This window comes from Harpegnathos saltator, unplaced genomic scaffold (genome assembly GCF_003227715.2).
Source record: "Harpegnathos saltator strain DR-91 unplaced genomic scaffold, Hsal_v8.6 scaffold791, whole genome shotgun sequence".
Taxonomy (NCBI): Eukaryota; Metazoa; Arthropoda; class Insecta; order Hymenoptera; family Formicidae; genus Harpegnathos; species Harpegnathos saltator.
In genome coordinates, this window is record NW_020230639.1 from 778,485 (window position 1) to 799,812 (window position 21,328).

The 21,328-nt window shown below is 46.4% G+C and overlaps 1 protein-coding gene across 2 annotated transcripts in view; it reads right to left on the bottom strand.

The window, feature by feature from the left end:
• Window positions 1-21,328, bottom strand: part of LOC105189112 (amyloid beta A4 precursor protein-binding family B member 1-interacting protein) — a 141,978-nt gene that overhangs the window by 91,476 nt on the left and 29,174 nt on the right. The window contains exon 2 of one of the 2 annotated variants that reach the window (XM_025306622.1): window positions 10,928-11,056. In XM_025306622.1, the coding sequence (XP_025162407.1) occupies window positions 10,928-11,026 (99 nt within the window). In that variant the 5' untranslated portion in view covers window positions 11,027-11,056. Of the gene's footprint in view, window positions 1-6,692; window positions 7,339-10,927; window positions 11,057-21,328 lie in introns of those variants that run through there. The other variant, XM_025306625.1, reaches the window with a different exon arrangement.

The following is a 21,328-nucleotide window of genomic DNA, read 5'->3' on the forward strand; positions in this document are numbered from 1 at the left end:
AATTAATTCCAGGACTCAGGTTTCTGTCTCAGGACAGATAGATAGAAACGCGTTATTTGCAACGCGTGAGAATCGCAGAATCCATCTAACGCGTTTCACTAATACGTACGAGTTATCGGGAGAATTTTTCCGATTCGGCGATTCTCGGTTTCTTCCTCATCGCGCGCGCTACTTGGCGCTCTACGTTTCTTTCCTCCTCTTCTTATTCTGCGGCTGACGAGCACGTTGATAACGGTTCGTCCGACCCCGAGAGAGAAACCGACGAGAGAAAACAGAAGCCCCGGAGGAGACACGGAAGTGAGGATCGCTTTACGGAGAGCGCGCGCGGTGCGCGAGCGCAAGGGTGGGCGAGCGAGAAGAAGGTCGAGCCAAACTGCACAGCTGCCCTTAGGCACGTGCACAGCGCATGGCTACCTGAGCGATTCTTTTACATTTCCAGGTCTCTTCAGGCGCTACCACCACAGAGTAGAAGAACGCGGCGCGGGCCGGCGCGGCGGACTAGTTTCCTGAATACGCGATGCGAAGAAAAGCGAGGAAGAGTAGGGGAGGGAAATGTACGCTGCATGTCGGAGCAGACGAGTCGACTGCTGCACTGCTGCGCTGTGCACCACCGTTTACCGTTCTGTCGCGTAACGTCGCGTTCTGTTCTGAGAGTGAAGAGACGGCCACGTGTTTAATAAGTTTCTCGTCGGCTTTGTGTATCTATTATGTGCTGTGTGTAATTTGTACTTTGTTAACGAGACACGGTGTGAAAATTAACACGTTTTCACTGTCACACATCGACCTTTGTCGATCGGTAAATAATAAAGCGCGGTAATCTCCTTCCGTCGTGAATTCGGCGCGACATCGATGAATGCCGCTTGATTCCGCCGAGAAATCATGCTCGATCGCGCGCGCGCGCGCGTGCGCGCGCGTGCGCGCGAGTCGCTCAGAATCGATCCTAACGAACTACGTACACGTTGCGCCGCATGATGGGGCGGCCGAGGAGAGCAGCGGGATCAAGAGGTCACCCCCAATTTCCTACCACGCGATGTTTAGGCTACTACTACGCGAGAGACATAATTGCGGCCAAGGGTCACCCACGGCACTGATGGGTGCGCGCGATCTGTACGACTTAAAATTGCCGATATAATCCCGCGAGCGCTCGCGCTCGCGCACCGCGCGTGATATACATTCGCGATTGATAATCCGACGATTAGCCTTCATCCTCTCAAATGGACGATCTTTCGTGCGTGCTTAGAGCTTCGCCCCGTAAGTGGACAATTATGAATTATTACCCAAAGATGTCGTTTATATGTATAACTGTATACCGTTCGCTTCTAAAAGGAGGAAGGAGGAAGGAGGAAGGAGGGAAGAAAAAGGGGGCTACGTGCCAAAAATTAAGAAAACTAAATTAGTAAACGAAATTAATTCAGCCAAGTTGATCGAACCGGAACGAAATCGAAAACACATTTTTGTTGTTAACGACTAACTTGTGTAATTTTGGCTCATAAATCGCCGTTGATGATAAACTTATTGTATAATATTACGACGTGTCGTGTACGTGAGAATGTATATTCTCTGCGCCTCTCTTGCGCGAGACGCGACGTTATTACACATTTTACCGCGATAGCAGCCGTCTTCAGTACTGGACACGGCCAGCCAGTGTTTCCGACACAGTCAGCGCGCGACACGGACAGCCAAACTTTGAGACTTTCTTTCGATCGGGACTCGAGACCCGATGGCGAACAAGTGGCACCGGATACGGCAATATTACGAGACAAAGGCTCCCATTGGCTCCGGGGCGCACGATCAAGTCCCGGCGCGGATGCGGATACTACGGAGCCCGCATGTTAATAGCCACCGGAAGCTCTTGAGCGTTTGTCTATTTCACCGCGGGCATGGCATGCCATGCCATGCCATGCCGTTCGCATTCGCTCCGATTTGTTCTTATTACACGAACGATCAAGCAATACGATGAACAATTTAGCCTGCTTGAGAGTGCGGTCATTCTCTATAATGGCAAGAATGTGCGCGCGCGCAACTTATCATGCCGCACGATAAATTCGATAATTATAAATTTAGACCGATCTTCCCGAGATTGCGAGACGAGACGCGACGCGACGACGATCGCATCCGAGTGAATAATCACGCTACGGATTTTGGCACAATTGCATGAATCATTAATCCGAGATATGTTACGTAAGAAAATTGCTCGTATTACTCGCTTACGCGCGTTTGCGCGCGTCGCAGCTTTCTCTCTTGATACGTCAGATAATTGCGAAGCAATTACCCGACGCGTCAAACACACAACGAAGTTGTGTTATATTACGGCTGTGAACGGTTGTACACGACAAAAATCACTTCACCGTGTATTATTTCTTGAGAATAATTCTGCAAAAGATAAGAGATAAATACGTAAGAAAGGACTCCGAATTTCTTGAAAGAGCTGCACGCGGGTCGTCGGAGTTTCCTCTCGTGAAATCGTGTTTCGTCAAGTCATGTTTCGTAAAATCGTTTCATAAAGTCTACTTGCTGAGGAGGTATCAGCTCCACACGTGTCTCGACTACGGAACTGTCAGGGTAGGGAACGTTAAGGCTGTAACCTGCATTACCAGAGTCGAGGCAAGAAACAGTCCGCTGTCGGTAACGTATGCGACAAAGATACAGCAGCGCGGAAAACGAGTTCTCCTCGCACGAGCTGTTAGATATGTGTGGTGGATATTATATCTGCCGAGGCAGCGCCAACAATTTTCCTAAATGTTATCGTTGTACGTTGTCTCTATATACGTTATCGTAAATTGCTCCGAGTTGAAATCCCGATAAATAAAATAATCACTTCAAGTTATGCAGAAACTCCAAAGAAAATCTTATTTTCACTCGGAGGTGAGAAAGCTGCTTTTTAAGAAGCAGAGCCCTCTGTGCAGAGGGACTTTTCGATTTTCACCGCCGCCCGCAGGATTAATTTATATCGTAATAACGTAATTAATTCTTGATATTCACCACCATATTCATGGTATGAATAAACCATCCGGCTTGGAATTTAATTAAATTTAATGTTTCAAATTGCTAATAAGCAAAACTACAGTAAACGCTATGATATGTGTGTGTGTATATATATATATATATATTGCTATAAAGGAAGAGATGAGTCGGCTACTTATATATAATTATTTCGCTCAACGCGTCTCTCCGGTCATTGAACGAGCATCATTTCGTTCTCGGTCGTGTAAATGGCCGTCGCGTCGTGCAAAATATTTATCCCGACTCGGGAGGACGGGAGGACGAAGAAGCCGCGTGACAACTCCTCTCGCGCTTTCTAAAATCTCGATTCTCTTCCGCGGGGGAAAGCAAGCAAGGGGGGAGAGCGATTTGTATTGCGCGAAGATGACACAATTACGCGGTGTGTGTCTTCTAGGAAATTCCATTATGCAATGCAGCGGGGCATGGTATAATTTCACGCGTGGCACTGCGCGAGCGTTCGTTCGCTCACGAAACGTTCTCCGGCGCGGAATGTGACTGTGCAAATTGGACATCTCGCTCTTCTGCTCGCGTTACGGTACATCCGCGACACGCGAATTATTCCCGACGTGCGTTCCTCCCCGCCGCGCGACGACGACCGGCATCGTGACCACACCACGTAATCTCAACCAAGCCGACGAGACTCTGTCGGACGACGGCGAAGCCAAAATTAAGGCATTATCCGCGATGGAGGAAGAAAAACACTACTCATCAAGGTTGCCCTACATTGTGCCGCATCTGTCATTACGATCGATGTATACGATGCATCTTCGTGCGTTTACGCACCTAACTTCTCCAATTGATCCAATTCCTGTTGAAAGAATTTTCATCTAATTCTTTCCTGATCCTTCTTCACCGAGAGATTCATTTTCATTCAAAGGGACGAAAAAGCGACGCTATTCACACTACGATATTCTTTATTTAGCGCTTCTCTCAGCCGTTCTCGCTTGGCTCGCTTTTGTCTCATCCCGCGAAGCTACGCGAGGAACTGAAGGAACCGCGTAATGTGAATAATGAAAAAATTCGCAGAGATTAATTTCGACAGCGCTCACGCTGTGGAATACGTTCCGTACACGGAAACGCAAGATGAAAGCCCGGCCTGCGCGAATTGACTAGTGATATTTCGTAAGTACGTTCCAGGGTTCTCTGTTTCAACGTTCTCTAGCAATGCTCTGTAGCCACGTAGGGGTCAGCGACCACGGTGCAACGTTATCCGTTCCGCGTTGCCAGGTTATCGATCTGTACACAGGCGCCTTGACCGACCTCTGATGCATCGCCAAGTGCAAGTGCAAAAGCTCTCTCTCTCTCTCTCTCTCTCTCTCTCTCTCTCTCTCTCTCTCTCTCTCTCTCCCTCTCTCGTCTATCGCGATACGTTTGAGAGTAATCTCGATAAATAAAGGCGAAAGAGAGAAGCGAGAAAGGAAGAAGAAAACAACGCAAGACAAGGAGAAGACTATACTGTATCCGTTTATCGTTCTCGTGACGCGAATCATCGAGTTCAAACACGCGGTTTTGCGTGTTCAAGCAGAATTCGTCAGCACTTCGTATCTCTCAACCGTTGATAAAAACCCTGTGTCGTAAGCAAGATTACTCATCGAAATGACTCTAGACTCGATGATCACGCGCTCGCGGCGTCGCGCTCGACATTTTGCTGGCAGACTCGCGGATATAATAAACGAGCAACCGGAGCATCGAAGAATTCCTTGCACTTCATCTTCTTTGTTGTTATGTCTTATTAATAATAGCGCGCTCGCGGACAACAGCTGCAAGGTGAATACGCGACGCGACAAGAAGAAGAAGAAGAAGTGCTCTCATGCGGTTGTATAACATCGGAGAATCGTCCGTGTTTCTTTGCAAAATTAATCCGTGACTCTTTACGTTATCGTGACGTGCGCGTCCACCCTTTGTCGGATCGCATCGCGATTTTAACTCTGCCCGGTCGCGAGAAGTAAACATCGCGTGACGTCGCGGGACACGACGGCGGACACGTCGATCGCGCGGCGTGCAACTATCGATTCGCCGAACCTTCGCCGCAAAGCTACGAAGTGCAAGTGCATGCGCGCGCGCGCGCGCGCAAACACTTCTCCAGCAGCTACCGAGCGCGGCGTACTCGAAGCCGCCGCTCATCCATCTTTCACCGCTACTAGACTCGATTCTCGAGTGTCCATTCGCCGTGGCCGCCAGCTCGCTCGCCGAAGGTTCAAGGTTACTCACGTCACACGGTTTCACTTTCAGCGAGTACTTTTACTCATCGGCGAGGCGTCGCGTTCGCAATCAAATTCGCCGCAATTTGCGACCGGTGCATCCCCGATGCGTTAGAACTTTGGGGTATCCTCGACAGTTTGAAGGACGATCGCGCGTTCTAGCCGCGAAGAGAGTCGTCTACCCGAGTCGAAATCTTACTTCTACGCATTGGTCCTGCAAATCCTGCGAATCGAATTTGAACGATCAATGGAGCGCAATCTCGAAATGTAGCGCAACAGACCTAGGTGCCTTACCTACGCGCTGGAGATATTTATTTGCTGCTATTCTTCTTGAAGCTGCCGTTCTTGAAGCTTGACCTTGGCGGTAATATGCTCATTTTATACGTCTGAGTAATATCGTGTTATATTGGACTATATTATAATTGTATATCATTAAAATGCTGAACAACTTATTTAATCTATTAAATTACTCGTAATAATAACTTTCTCGTAAGTTATAATCACTAGTATTTTTGCCTTTACCTTTAAGTAATATAATTTTCACAATTTCATAATTTTAAGCGGGAAAAGAACATCAGTACGTTCGAAAGACATTTGGTATTACCGTCAAGGTTAATAAAGGCCAAGAACCTTTAAATCAAGATCCGCGGATTCTATGGCACAAGCATTTTGAGAAAATACAATGTAAATATTTGGCATCACTTAGTACTCCGTTCATCTCGATATTCTATCTTTATTTAATTTTTATTCCTAGTTTCCATAAACGATGTTTCAATGATGTAATTCACTCGAGTATGGAATAGAACAAATACTAAATAATCAGTCCGAGTAAATAATGGGGGGGGGGGGATTAATGGGGATAAATAAAACAACAGACAATTTTGTTTTGGATCATCATCATTGTTTTTTCTTTTCCCTGGCGTTGGAAATTTCAATAGAATTCCAATAGAATAAACGTGAGAGTTGTTAGAACAAAATTAGCAGTTGTTTGTTCGATGATCAGGCTGCTCATTGATAGGAATCTTCTAAATTTAAAGCCCGTAAAATGGCAATGATAAACAAATGTGAAGAAAGCGTTGGCAGATTCAAAATGGAACAAACAACACTCGGTTATTGATCAACATTGATAGAATCTTGCATTTGATTCTAAGCCGGGTATTCATAGCAATTGTAAATTATTTTTCATTTCGAGTTGAGCATAATTATATATAAAATGATTAATAATAATTAAAAATGTAATAAATAGTAATAAATGTAATAGAATATAAATAAATTATGATAATTTATATAGTAATTAATTTTCGATTAATATTCTTGTAATAAAAATTTTTTTTATAGAATGCAGACCGACTAATAGGCAGAGATTTATGAAATCTATAATCATTCGTCAAGTGATAGTGGACTATGAATGCCAGCTCAAATTTCGACTCGGATATCTCCTTATTGCTTTCTCGTTAAGTTTCCCGCTCTATAAGTGATTTAACGTACTTGGAACTATATGTTATGTATTGTTGCCTGCATCTCGACGTCCTGGCTGGATTAACTCGGCTGCAGGTAATTCAGCTTTCTGCTCCAGCTGGCTGCTCCGGATATTCCGTTGTTGTAACACTGACACTGACACACTCGCGACGTAAGTACAATTCGATCGTAAGTGCAATTCGAATAAACGCGAACGTGTTAATGAATGAACGCGAGACGTCGACGAGGGAGAAATGTGGGTTTATTTAAATATTTCAAGAGACGACGGGAATAACGACACCGATGCACGCACTACGTATCGCGCGGTATGTGCGCGTCGCTCGTCGGCTCGTGATGTAATGACGACTCGGTCACGGAAAATCACGTGACGCACGAAAGTACCGAAACAACAAAAGGGCGAAACGTGCTGTATCATCCGTCCCGCTAATCCCCACTCGCTCCGCGCTCGCTAGTAAATAAGCGAGAGGTCAAACAATCAATAACATCGAAACATTGCATCTTCGAAGCGAATCTACAAACCATCAGGTCTGTCACATGTACGGTGGTCCCTTCAAACATTTCGAATCTACTGTGGCCTCGCAAATATTAATTTGTGTCTCTGATAATGCTCCTTGCTTACAACTCTCTTTTATCTTTAATCCATCCGTACTTTGAATCCGTCAAAAGTCAAAATCAATTTAGAAATAAAAAATAGTAAAAATTAAATCACGAAAAAGAAGCTCGTGTCATATCATTTAAATACAAATGCATGAAATCTAAATTAGAAATAAGAATACAGATTAGATGCAAACTGAAGCCAAGTATAATATTTTGCGAAAGCGTGCATCTGATTTCAAGGTAAATGTTAATCGAGGTACCCCATGCGCCGTCTAGTAAATTCGGCGCCCGCGGCGGCGTCTCCTCTCGGGCGGGGGGACGTCGTTTAATTATTTTTCCGACGGAATCAAGTTGTGACTCCAAAAATACCAGGTGAGAGCTTCGTCGCGCGAAAGACGTATACAAGCTCGTCTGTATGCAAAGTAGGATACTCAACAGGTACCTCGAGAGGTAACTCGGTAGAGGAGAGGAAGAAGAAGAAGAGAAAAACAAAACGCAAACTCAGCACACAAGTTGACAACATTAAAGTTTCTAAAGCAGCAAGCGTGAGTTGAAGGATCGAGTTTATGCAGTTATTGTCTCGTTGCAGTGAGTTTATTCGCGAAATCCACGATGGCGAAGGTTTCTGCGCGTCAGACATCGTATCATCGTATCATCGACGCGGTTAGTCGCGCAGACTAATCTGAAAATTGTCATCGCCTCGACAAAGACGAGTGACGAGGTTTCGCGAGAAACTTTCGCGAGATAAAAACGCAAACTTTTCTCGCACGGACAACTAATGACAAAGGCAGTGCTTGGAACTTTGTAACGATATTTCGCGGATCGTTCTCCGATAATCGTGTCTGCGGTGCGCTGAAAGTTGCTAACGGACACACACACACACACACAGGGAGGAAGATGACTATGCAACAGAGAATCTATCACGGCGCGATTATCCGCGATTTAATGAAATTAGAGACAACCGCGGGTTGGATCAGGTTAGCACGAGTCTCGGCAGGAAGCGTTAAAAGCGCTTCGGCGCGACGAGCGTCGGTCTGCCGAGTGCCGCCGCGGCCGGACAAAGTTCGCGTCGCAATTATCCGGACACGTCAATTGTCGACAATTTGTCGTTTCGCGGTCGCTATTGTGTGAGCTCTGGATCTCACAAAGTCGGGGAAGATGAGAGAGAGAGAGAGAGCTGGCGATGGTAGGTAAATGGTTTCGCTCTTGGACTGGAAGTCGTCGGCCCGAGAAACTGTCGACGTCGACGACGAGACGACGACGACGACGACCATTATGAGATTCCGCGACGTTTATTTCACTAGTATTTTTACGATCGAGTTTTCGAATACACACAGAATATCACACAGTGAAGTGCAGCGTCGTTACCGCGGTAGACAAACAAACGTCACGAGTGTTGCAATTAGTCAAATTTGCTCGCCGAAATTATCAACGAAAGTGGTTTGATGATTTTCGATGCGTAAAACGAAATAACGAGAATGTCGCTTTGTTTTAATTATCGTGTCATCGTGTGAACTCTTGTAATTTTGTCCAATGTAAGACTGCTGAATATTTTCAATCCGCGTAAAAATGATAATAATGATGATAAAATGTTATAAGTCAGTTGCATGTTTCACCGTCGCGTCAATTTCCCTTCCACGTATTTTGCGACCACGAAATATCGACCAATATCGACTATCTAAAACCAAAGATATCGAGTGCAAACTGTAAGCAAGTGTAAAAAGAGAGAGAAGAGGGAGAGGGGGGAGGGGAAGAGAGAGAGAGGCACGCGAACGTCTTTCGAGGAAGTAAACTCGCATCAGCAACTTCTCATGCGATCCACCAGCGAATCATTTAGACCACGCGCCAATTGACACCAATTGAGAAGCGCGTACTCGAGAGTGGCAGTTAGTCAGCTGCCTCTTCATTGGATCGCCTCGTCTTCTAAACTAATCGAATCCAAGTTTCGTCGACCTTAATTATTCAACTTCGATCTCCGGATACTAACTTGTACGAGAGAAACTAATTATTTTAGCGGAGCTGATCGATACCGAGAGCATGTTGGAGCGGTCTTACACCAGTCTCAATGCTCGGTTGATTTAATGCTTGAATTGTTTCAATATTATCACTGTAGGTGATTCTTTGACATCGCCAATATGTAGAATTTATGAATAATTGCCGATGCTCGATAACACAACGTTTGCGATGGTCTCAAGATACATTTAACTGCTCGTTTGCCATTAATTACCGCACGATACATCGTGCGGCATAATATTTACCGTATAATAGCTACCGAGTAGCTCTTAGGTGCGCACGCGGCTATTTATAATCAGATAATTGACAGTATCGTTATCACGCAACACAATATTTACAACTGTTTCCACGTATTGTGCGCATAGTGTTTGCAATTAATTAACATTATTGCTACAGGGAACTGTTCCCGTTACACTTAGGCTTCGTAAGGCTTCGTTAAAAGATAAAAGCCGATGATTCGGTTTCTTTCCTTTGAACGATTAAAAGCATAATATATATATAATATTTACGACAAATCCTGTGTCGGATCCATTATTGAGTGCCTCATGTTTTATTACGATCCGATATTAGCGGGATCGATAAAGCGGTGAGTTTGAGAGTCAAATAATAATTCGAATTCGAACATCGGCAGAAATGGAAATATTAACGCGCAATTAAAATTGATGAATTATGAGGAAATCTGAAATATCTTGCAAAGTTTTCAAGGCACACAGCGTGAGAAGCACGTGAGAAGCTTGGTTCTTTAAACGATAAAACCTTCGACACTTTCCACTTGCGCAATTGTAAGTGTATTCCAGCGTTTCTGCACAATGATATATCGCGTAAGTGTCACGTACACGTGTAGATCCACGTGGCATAACGAGAATATACGTGGCTAGCTTAAACGACATGCGTCGCGAAATACCGAGAAGAATGGCCTTTTCATTTCACGTTCCTACGTCGAGCTTTCACGAAGTGTTCCGAAAGATTCGGGACTTTAAATGAGAGGCGTGCGATCGCCGCGTCGGCGGTGACATCTTACAGCGCGTCCACACCTCCCTCCGCCGAGAGCGGCGGCGCGCAACTTTGTCGACGGGCCTCAGTCCCCATCGAACGATTCGTCCCTTCGCCATATCTCCGTGCAGAAGCGTGTCGTAGTGTCGACCTGGGGTAATTACCTGAGTAAAGTGTATTCGAAAGCAGAGACCGTATCCGACGTTTCCGACGGGGGAATTTTGTTTCTCTGCGTTACTCATGTATGTCGAAAAAAGGATTGATTTTTTTCTCTTTCGAATTAAGAACACATATCTGTGATTAAAATCGATTTTGATTTTGATTTTGATTTTGATTTTGGTTTTGATAAGAATTGAATTGATTTTAACGAACAAACTGTAAAACATCGAGCAAATCAAATTTTCGAGAATGTAATATTCTGTTTGTCATAAAGTACATAAGAACAAATTATAATTTAATTGTTATAAGTTGTTACCTACAGCGTTCAATCGGCCAAGTGTCAAGGCTGGCTCTGTCATAACGTCCGATATGGATAGAGCCTCGTTGTTAGTGACAGTAGTGACAGTAGCGTGGTCACTTGTACCATAAAACCATAAAACGGCTAACGAAGAAACCGCGTGCGAAGAAAGATATAAACTCACCACGGTCAGATTGTCCAACTCGCCGAGCCACTCGTTCAGAAGTTGCTCAGGATCTGTCTCGTTGTCGCTGTCCTCGGCCTCTTCCTCGTATCGGTCCATGGCGGATCGATCGTCCGTTGAGAATCGTCTCTGCACACAAAGAGAATTGCAACTTTTCATTATCTTTGACTTCTCATTATCTTTTTATCGGGATATTATTCTTCACAAAAGAAATATCGGCTCATACGAAATTGAAAATATATTGGATTGTATTAACTGTCCTACACCGTATCGAGGGAAAATGTAATATTTTTCAATATTCCCGCGGCAAATGGTCATGGGGAAAATTTGGCAAAATAGAGAACGGGAATCGTCGGAATCCGCAACCCGGTAGGGGGAGGGGGGGAGGGAGGGAGGGAGGGAGGAATGCAACGCTTTTGTTGAAAAGATCCTATCTGCGAGATTTATATTTAACGAACCATTTGCTAAATTACATGGCCATCGATACGTTCGTTTACAGATCCCGCCGCGTCCAACTGACGTGAATAAAACCGCGCGGAAAACACTACGAGGGAGTTCGGAAAATTATAAAAATACAAATAACACGTCTATATGTCGGCGAAATTACACGTGTCGCTTTCGAGTTACGCCGCTGCAAGTATGTCATCGACAAATATGTACCGTCTACGTAAGGCAGCTTTGTCCGCCGCTCCAGGATAAACTCGCGGTTACCAGCTGCGGTAGTGTATAGAGAAAACAAGAGAGAGAGAGAGAGAGAGAGAGAGAGAGAGAGAGACACATTGACGGAATGTTCAGTTGTAGTGCCGCGGGCCTTGGCCCGAAATTCCTATTAGCGGAACCGCGGAACCGCGATCGCAAAAACGCGAGCGGTACGATGCGCGTTGTCACTTTGTTATAATTACTTTTTATTAACTTATATAAAGCCAGGAAGGTAGATTAATTAATTGGCTCGTTGAATTAAAACGCGGGGATTCTCACATTCGCGGCAATTAAATACATTCACGATCGCCGCACTTGAGAACGATGGAAAAAAAATCGGATTTTATTAAATATACTCTACCTTCTGGGATATTATTAAATACGGTTAATTTCGATCATATGTGACTAAACACAACTAAAAGTAATACACAAAAAATTACACAATGCGGTGGATTCGGCAAAAGCGTCATTTGTAGAAACAATTATAGCGTATGTAATCATGTTAAAACATGATATTTTAATTATTATCGTAATTAAATGTTACCGCGATATATCGAATGCGTTTCACGCGTAATTAGCAGGAACAGCATTGTCCAATAGCGAATTGGTAAAAAGGACGACGATATAGGGTTGTAAGCGCAAAGCGGGTTACGCTGCAAAATCTCGCGTGCGTACTGAGATTAAACGAAACAAAAAAAAAAAAAAAAAGAAGGAGAAGCAAGAAAGAGGGAACGAGAACCGCGTTCGTTTGTCGCGAATTAAAACACCAGGTATTAAGCCGTAATTACAAACGATGCGAACGAAACGTCTGATTAATTTACTGCGCCGGCGTATATCGCGGTCAAGTGCGCGCACGACACCTGGTATTATCTGCTAATGAAAATTAATTTAATATTGGATTGTCTCGGGAGAAATTAACCGCATCGCGTTACATCCTCCTCCTCTCCCCTTCTTCTCCGTCGCTTTGCGCTGTTCCGCTGACGAAATGCACGACTCGGGCTCGACATGCGCGGAGTGCACTTGCGCATAAACTGAGGTCAAACCTTGCCCCGCAAACCGTCGCGTTGCAACGCGATTGCAGGGTAGATCACTATGTCGATTTCATTAATTCGACTCTTGCCTGGTATCATTCCGACAGATGCACACACGCATCTGTTTTAATTATCACGATACCGTCACGCAGTAGCAACGTGCAATCGTTTCACCTCCGCTGCCTCCCGCTTGCTGAAGGATCTTCGACGACGCGACGGCGGCAGCAGTGGCGGCAAGCCGATGTTAACATTCGATAGCATAGTTTCGCGATTAGCCAATCGCGTCGTTACGGTGGTGTTATCAACCGGAGCGAAATATACACACACACACACATATGCGATTGCTCGATTGGGCGAGGGAACCGTGCCGTGCGTCGCCTTCTGTAGAAACATGGGACTTTGCGAATTATAATATCTCCTTTCGTTATTTCACTCTTCGGATAATATCGCCCGATCAATTGAATTTCGCATGAATTATCGTCTCGTGCAAAATGATCGGTCGTGCGAAGGGAGAAATTTCGGACGAAAATCCATTCTTGTTTGTCGATGTGGCTCCGTTATTATTCGCGATTGCCTGGGAGAGTATCGCTACCCGAGAGACTCTAATAAATAAACAAATGACACTAGTACCGAGAGGTTACCGCGGCAAAATGGCAGTGCGGTTCGAACACGAGGCACTTTGAAATTGCAGATCAGCCAGGATACTCGCGCGTGTGCGTGCTCGCATTGAATCGCGGTGGCGGGGATTCTCTGTGTGTTGTATACACGCCACAAGCTACGCCAGAAGTCGAGTCAAGCCGAGTCACACCGTACCACGGCGGCGTTTCACAGTGCAGGTGCGGTGCTGCAATCGTCTCTCGCGGCCGCGCAAAATAGCGTTGCATTCCACGGGGGAGCGTAAAAGTGCAGGCCGCTAATTGCGACAAGGAGAGCGAGAGAGAGAGAGAGAGAGAGAGAGAGAGAGAGAGAGAGAGCGAGAGAGGGAGAGAGAGAGCGAGAGAGACAGAGAGAGAGCGAGAGAGAGAGAGAGAGAGAGAGAGAGAGAGAGAAAGAGGAAGAGAGATGGCGGCGCGGAGGCACGAGAGGAACGAGTTTACGGTGCACTGGACGAGGTGTCCTTGCAAGGTTTTACCGCGAAGCGGCGCAATAGAGCCGCTGAGGCCGAGGTAGCGCACGGCGTAGAGCGATCGCTCGCGACACGCGGAACGGCCGCAAGGACGAGCGAAAATGTGCGACACGTCAGCTCGTCGTTTGGCGTCGCACGACACGCGACGACCGCTTTCTTCTTGCTCTGAGGAAGCGCGAGAAAATGTCATAATCGCGCGACACCCTGTTTCATCGCGCGATGTTTCCACCGCACGAGGGAGCGGTTCTGGAGATGAACCTGATGGATTCACACGGAGAAAAGGCACTTTCCAAGTATTATCGTCAAGATCAAGGTGGAGCAAGGGCGAACTTTGTGCTTTCGCCTCGACGCGAGGAGCTCGAGGGATTCGCGATTCCAGCGAGGACGTATATTGAGAGCAAGGATACTGAAGAGTTAAGAGAAACGACAGGGCGACAGGGTGACATACAGTGTAACAGTCGCCTAACAACGCGGTATCGGCGATGTGTGCATGGAACATAGACCGAGATATCGATTGCTTGATTAATAATGCAACGAGCAGGCAAAGCTCTCCTGGCGGCAGCGCCGGCGACGCAACCAATGTTGCAGTTAGTCGACGACTCACGACGATTCTCGTCTTTCAGCCGGACAGGAACGGGACGGACAGAGAGAGAGAGAGAGAGAGAGAGGGAGGGGAGGGAAGATGCCTCCATACTCTGGCCACATCAATTGCGGTGAAGTAAGAATAAAGTAATTAACGGGCGATTGCGCAAAAAGCACCGTCTTCCCTCTTCCTGCCTGCCATCGCGTGATTTCGCGGACGAACTACAAATCACTCTGTCGATAACCGACTCTTGGATTGTAAATATCAGTTCAGGCTGATAACCTCGATACTGAGGGGTCCATTGAAACGGCCAGAGTTAGGGCGGCCTTATCAACCGGTATCAACGAGATATCAGCGTAACGCGCTTGTCGCGTCTGCTGGCTCGGCACTGATATCACGAGAGAGAGAGAGAGAGAGAGAGAGAAAGTGTTTATCGTCCAGTTAGCGATACCTCTGTGCTCGTTTGCACACGTGGCGAACGGCAGATGCGAATGAGCTAACGTCGGACGTGCCGAACGAACAGGGGAAGGCGGACGCCCCTTCGCGATACCCCTACGAGTGTACTCGAGATATCGCCGCTCGAGGATCAACGCGATAGACGCGAGAAGGACGAGAGAGAGCTAGGCTACCGCCGCCGCTTCGGGGATTACGCGAGTGAGGCAATAAGGAAACGGAAGAACTCGCGGCTCGAATCGATACGTCGCTATGCAATGGATCGTGAACGAATCGTTACACAGCAAGGCCGGCGACACGGAAAGATATGGTTATTGATCAGATCGGCAGATATCCGTGCAGGTGATGCCGCAAAACTGGAACAACGTTGCGAGTATCCGAGTAATCTCAAGACAGCGATAAAAAAGGAAGATATGATATGAGAAAATATATAGAATTTCACTCATTTCCTCTGAGCCAACGAGAAAACGCGCTATCGCTTGCCTTAGCCTCCTTAGCCGGACTGACGGAATAAAAAGTCGAGATGATGATGATAACAGTAACCATCCACGTCTCTCTCGACGTGGTAAACCAAAAGTAAAGTATACACGTAAAGTATGCCCGCGCAATCGCGATGAGTGCGAGGAAAAGAGCTGTAAAAGCTGGACTCGAATTTTGACAACGAGCGCAAAGAACGTTGTATTTTCCATGCGCGTAACAGGCTTTAAATCCGTCTTATTATTACTGTTATCGCTGTGGAAGCTAACAATAAAACGTAATCACCTAGCCGTAGGTCACCCGGGTTTATTATAGTTTGCGTCTGTTGTAAACTAGCGCGAAATTAGATCGTGTCACGTCGCGGAGAGAAACAAGCGATATTCGCGAGACGGGAGATTGCGAGCGACTTGTCGCTCCCGGCAATGGCGGAAGTCCCTTAAGGAAGGATGCACCGTCTTTCCCGAGCCTTATCTTCTCTTTCACGCGGAGTCTTCCTCCCCCCCCTCTCTCTCTCTCTTTCTCTCTCTCTCTCTCTCTCTCTCTCTCTCTCTCTCTTTCTCTTTCTCTCTCTCCGTGCAACGCCCCGATTCGATCGATCCCTCACCTTCCAGCGTTCGCGTTCGGATTCGCCTTACGGAACACGAGCGAGAGTCCGCCTCGCCGCAAAGAAATTCCGTGGACGCGGAAACGAGGGTCACGGAAACCCGAGAAACGACGGCGAGAGTCGACGGGCCGAACAAATTTCCCTCCCGAGGATGTCCTCTGGATGTCCGATGACTCACGACTGTGCGTACGAGAGCGTTCGGGGAAATCCTCTCTCTCATTGCCCCGTTCATTCAATAGTTTCCTCGTAAAGCGAAGTTTCCTTGCCGAAGCGAGTGCGTAAAAAGTTCCGAGAAATAGATTTTTCTTAACTCGGAATATAATTTTTCTAATTTTCCCGAAATTAGAAGAGAATCGAACCGACGCATCGACAATACACAGCTTTTTAAAATGTCGCCCATGTGTGAGATATATATTATTATCTGATATTATAAAAAAAAAAATATATATATATATATACACGAGTATATATACACACCAATGTCACATCGAGTATCTCACAACGATCAAATATTGAATAAAAATCTTACAAATGCCAGCCAGCATTTGAAGTGAAGCATAAAACACAATTTTATTATCCAGATATAAGTTTTTAAAGATTGATCTATTAAATTACGTAAATTTTTTGTGACCGCCGACACTAGCAAAATTCCACTTCTACTCTACTAGACTGAATCCAAATGTTTTTCCAAATGTTAAGAACGAAGCGACCACAAATTGACGAATTGGGAAAATCCTCGTCTATTATTTAACGCCGTTCCTCATTTTCGGGGTCACGGCTGCTCGCGAGCGGCTGCTTCGCCTGCATATATACGTATCTTTCCACGATAAAACGTCGACGGCGTTGTCGCCAGAGAGCGGAATCGATAGCCGCGGCGCTCTCCAGAATAGAAAGAGTCCAAGTAGTAGTTACGTCACCCTGAATTATTTACCGGCAACTCTTTACCAGACGTTCAAACGCGGGCACGGGGAAATTCGTTGTCTGAGCGCGAGAATTCGCGAGCAACGAGCGATGCACCGTATCGGGACGGTGGGCGCTCTCTTCGGTGCGACATGAGTGTCGCTCGATAAAGGAGCACCGTCGTTGCCCATGGCGATGCTAAATAATAATGATACCCCGCCACCGACCAGTTCGTACCACCTTCGCGCGGTGGAGCCGCACGGACCGTGGCCGACGGTCGGGAGAGCGATTAAAGACCATTTTGCACGGAGCGGCGCGATAGTCTCGGCACGCGAGACACGCGCCCGGAAACAGATATTTCAGCCTTCCGGGTCGCTGCGTGCTGTCCGCAATGACGATCCTGAATTAAACGTCGTGAATTCGTCGCGACGTTAACGACGGACGACTTGGCGGGGACACTCTTCCGCGCGTGATACTCTTCGGAGCGAAGAGCGCGAATAGCGCTCGGTGATCTTCGTCGAGGGATCTGTCATCGGGCGTCATCGACATTCTCACCGAGAACGATTGTCTTTCGTAGTTTCGAGCCGAAATTTACGTAGATTGGAAACCGCCGCTGCTCATCCTGATCGTTTGTGGTCGCGGAACACACGCGGGACTTGTGGGTCGCGCGACCTGTTATAACGACATCGCGCGGTAGACAATGAGGGTATTCTTAATCCGATAACGTCATCCTGTACGAGCAACTAGCGCAACCTGAATATCCCATATTTTGCACCTCGCACGCAACGAACCGAAAGATCCAGGTGCGTTAATCCATAGACAATGTTGCGACATTTGAATTACAAATGCGCAACGCACACGCAATTTCGCTAGAACGTACGTATCTTCATTCGCTTCATTTTCGATCGCAACGACAAAGACGTATCGCCTGCGCCTTCTGAGAATATCATCATCAACGTTCGTCTCGGCAATACCACTGCCAATTATCCGTATAAGGTGATTAGGGGAGATCGAAACAAAAGGATCGAACGCGATAGGAACAGAGCTCTGTGTATCGCATTAATTTGCTAAATCAACAACATTCCGGAATCTATTAGCATGAGATGTCGTTGCGGCGGTCGTCGGACTCTTTTCAAAATCATCATCTGACAACGAGCTCTGACTGTTGTGATAAAATATACGTTCGAAATTCACATTGCTGCCTTGTTATTATTGCTACGGCGGGATTTAGCAGCTGAGAAAGTGCATGCGAGGAAAACGAGCGGCGAGCAGCGTCGTTTGTATCCTTCTGCTTCTTCTTCTACCGTCCGTAAGATGTGATTAATAACTACGACATATCTTACGTCGTTTTCCGGGCCTTGGAAACTTTAATCGACGATCGATACATTCCGCTGGAAATTCCGTATTCCAAGCAGTCTACATCATCGACGATCTCGGCCAAAGGAGACACTTGTTTTCTGCGATCGGAAATAACGTCGCCTCAACGTTGCGTTCGTTTTGCGCGGTGCACGACGTTTCGTGCAGCGCACGAGAAAATTACGGCTAAATCTTCGTTCTCCGATTAACGGACAAAGGGACATCGTCGCTGTTGCGACATTATTATAGAAATCGCGTCAGACATCGCGCGACATACGTACGATTCTTACGTAACGTAAGAAAGTGCAATATATATCCGCGGAATTGAACCGAAAGTTCATATAATATTAGGAATTTATGACTGACAATTAAACGTCGGTGTATACGTACAAAAGAATATGAGATTTTCGCGAAAAAACAAAAACGTACGAGCGGAGATTTATCTTTCATCAATCGGACGGATCGCCGAATCGGTCGCACGTGCAATTAAATTTGCATAATTATATTTGCGTAATCGTCTCTGACAACAAACGCGAGGAAATTGGTCGAACTAGAATGATATATATAATATATATATATATATATATATATATATTTGCAGGAGCGATCTCTCGGCAAATTTTATAGAGATTGAGCGCGCATTTATATTTCCACACAACCGTCCTATATCTCTCTCCTTCGTCCTCTCGTCTCGTCTCGTTTCGATGCACTCCATATTCGTTCCATCGCTCTCCGCCGACTTGTTTCGCTCTTCTTCCTTTTGTGGCGCCTCTGACGCCGCGTTACGCACTTTCGCGATCCTCCTCCTCCTCGTCCTCCTCGACGGAGGACGATCTCGAAAGAGAAAGAGCTGGCTCGCGCGTTCGTTCACTCGCTCGTTCGCTCGCTCGCTCTCGCTCGAGAGTAGGACGGCGATGAAGTGAAAGGAGGAACTATGGGAACAAAGGGACGGAACAACAGAGTGACTCGCGAAAGTGCGGGATAAACCTTCGTTTATGAAAAAATATCGATCCAGAACTACTTGGAGCTTCAAATTAAAAACGTGTGATGTTGCGGATTATTCGTGCGCGAAGTCACAAAGAAATGGATTATCAGAATTATAATAAATATCGCTCTATCTTGCGGCAGGTAAATTTTAGCTCAGCTTACCTTTATGTGATGTCGCCATAATAGTTTCTAGCGAATAAGTTAACAGTTATAATTTACATACAACACAAAGTGTTTACAATACGAGTCCTCAAAGTTTTTCAATGACATGGTTGATGTACGTTCATAATAGACATTCCTTTGCTATGATTGCTATGATGATGACCGACAACCGTCGAGGAATTTTCCGAACGATTTTCCCGAACGATAAAACTGAATGATGTAATCGTCAGTAGTTTAACACTGAAAAACTTGCGATGTTAAAATTATTTCACAGGCATATGAAATTCGTCGTGTACACTCGGGCACACGACACTGACTTGCGACGGTCGAGGTGGAGGTCTGCTTTCGTGAGCGAGTTCACGAGTGCAATAAGTACGAAAGGCGCCATGTCTCATTCATATTTTCCTTGATTAATAAGTCAGCGGGTATCTGGCTCATCGGAATCGAGCATGAATGCCGAGACTGTTCCACATCGAGCTCGCGTTCCGGCTCGCGAGGCGCGCGATGACGTCGAATAGCGGCGCGTCATGTTTGCGCTCATGTTGCGCCGCAAGTGTGCCCTCTCGCGAAATACGTATCATACGGTATCCGGTTTCGGATGCCGACCGCGTATACGCTCGTCCGTCCCACCGTGCACAGTGATTCGGTGAACCCGGTTGCACGGTGAACTGTGTGACAGTCGTGAATAGAAAAAAGATGAAAATTCCTCCGTAAGCGACGCAAAGTGAATATCAATAAGCGGAAGAGTCGTCCAAATTGTTAAGGACAGATCGGCCGATGGGAATTATTTCCTCCTACACGCTTCCTCCTCGAAAACGTCGTTCTCGTCGATCGATCGATCGATCCCGACTTCGCCGGCCGTTTCTCGATTCATTCTCGCAAGATAATTCAGCCGAGCGCGCCCACTCGACTCGGTTTCGCGGAAAGATCGCAACACATTGGCGGCTTTTCAGCCGCCACGGTATCTGCGTTAATCTGGAATGAGACGCGCGCTGTGCTTCCACGAAGAACGAATCACGAGACTCCGAGTCCAACCTTTACCCAGAAAAGTAAGCGGGGTTCTATAAGTGGAGCAGCCCACACGTTATGCAAGAGCGACACGGCGATCGTGCGCGAGCCGTCATCGCTTTTTTTACAGGTTTTTTTTTTCTTTTTTTTTACCGCGAGCCGTTGACGGGGATCACAATTTTTTAACGAGACTTTAACGGGATGCGATTCGTCGTCGATTAACTTGCGGAAGTAGCGCTCACGTGATAATTACTCAGCGTGTATTCTCGACCGTGATCGCGAGGTCGTTAACGCGCGAAGCCCGTCACACCTAAACATAGCGCAATTCCTCTCTGCATGACGAATTTATTTATCTTTTGTATTCTACTTCGACGACTTGGTGAACTTTTACCGGCTTGCCCGAAACGATTCAAACACTCTCGACACCTGTTTGGGACGCGGCTGATGGTCCTGAATGAGAGAACTTGTTCTTCATTAATTCCTAGAAGTGAAGTTCTCTGACTGGACCCATCGGCTTCTCGTTCCGAACAGCGTCTCAGAAAATGAAAAATGTTGCAAACCATCTTGCCAAAGTATATACCATAAACCGTGGAAAAGCGTCGCAAAATGACGAGTAGTACTCGTACTCGTACTTGCTCGTACCGCTCCAATTTTCAACGGTTCATTTGCGCTCGAAGCTGGAAGACGAACGATCTTTCATAACCACGAAACCGGATACGAGGGGGTCGCAGGAACTCGCGCGTAAACGAAGTAAACGTAAAGTACGAATGCGCGGCTCAGTAGGTCGTGAATGAACGATTGTCGGAACATATCGCGAGCGCTCTGTATGTACACGGACAATCGAGATACAGCGCGAACAACGCCGCAGAACACGCCGCCAATCGTGAATGACTCTTTGTCTGGGACAGGGGATCGTTCTGGTCAACGATTAATTTCTAGGAGAAACGAAGAAAGTATCTCTCCACATGGGCACGCAGCATTCGCCACTGCGTGCGCGCGGTTACTTATCGTGAGA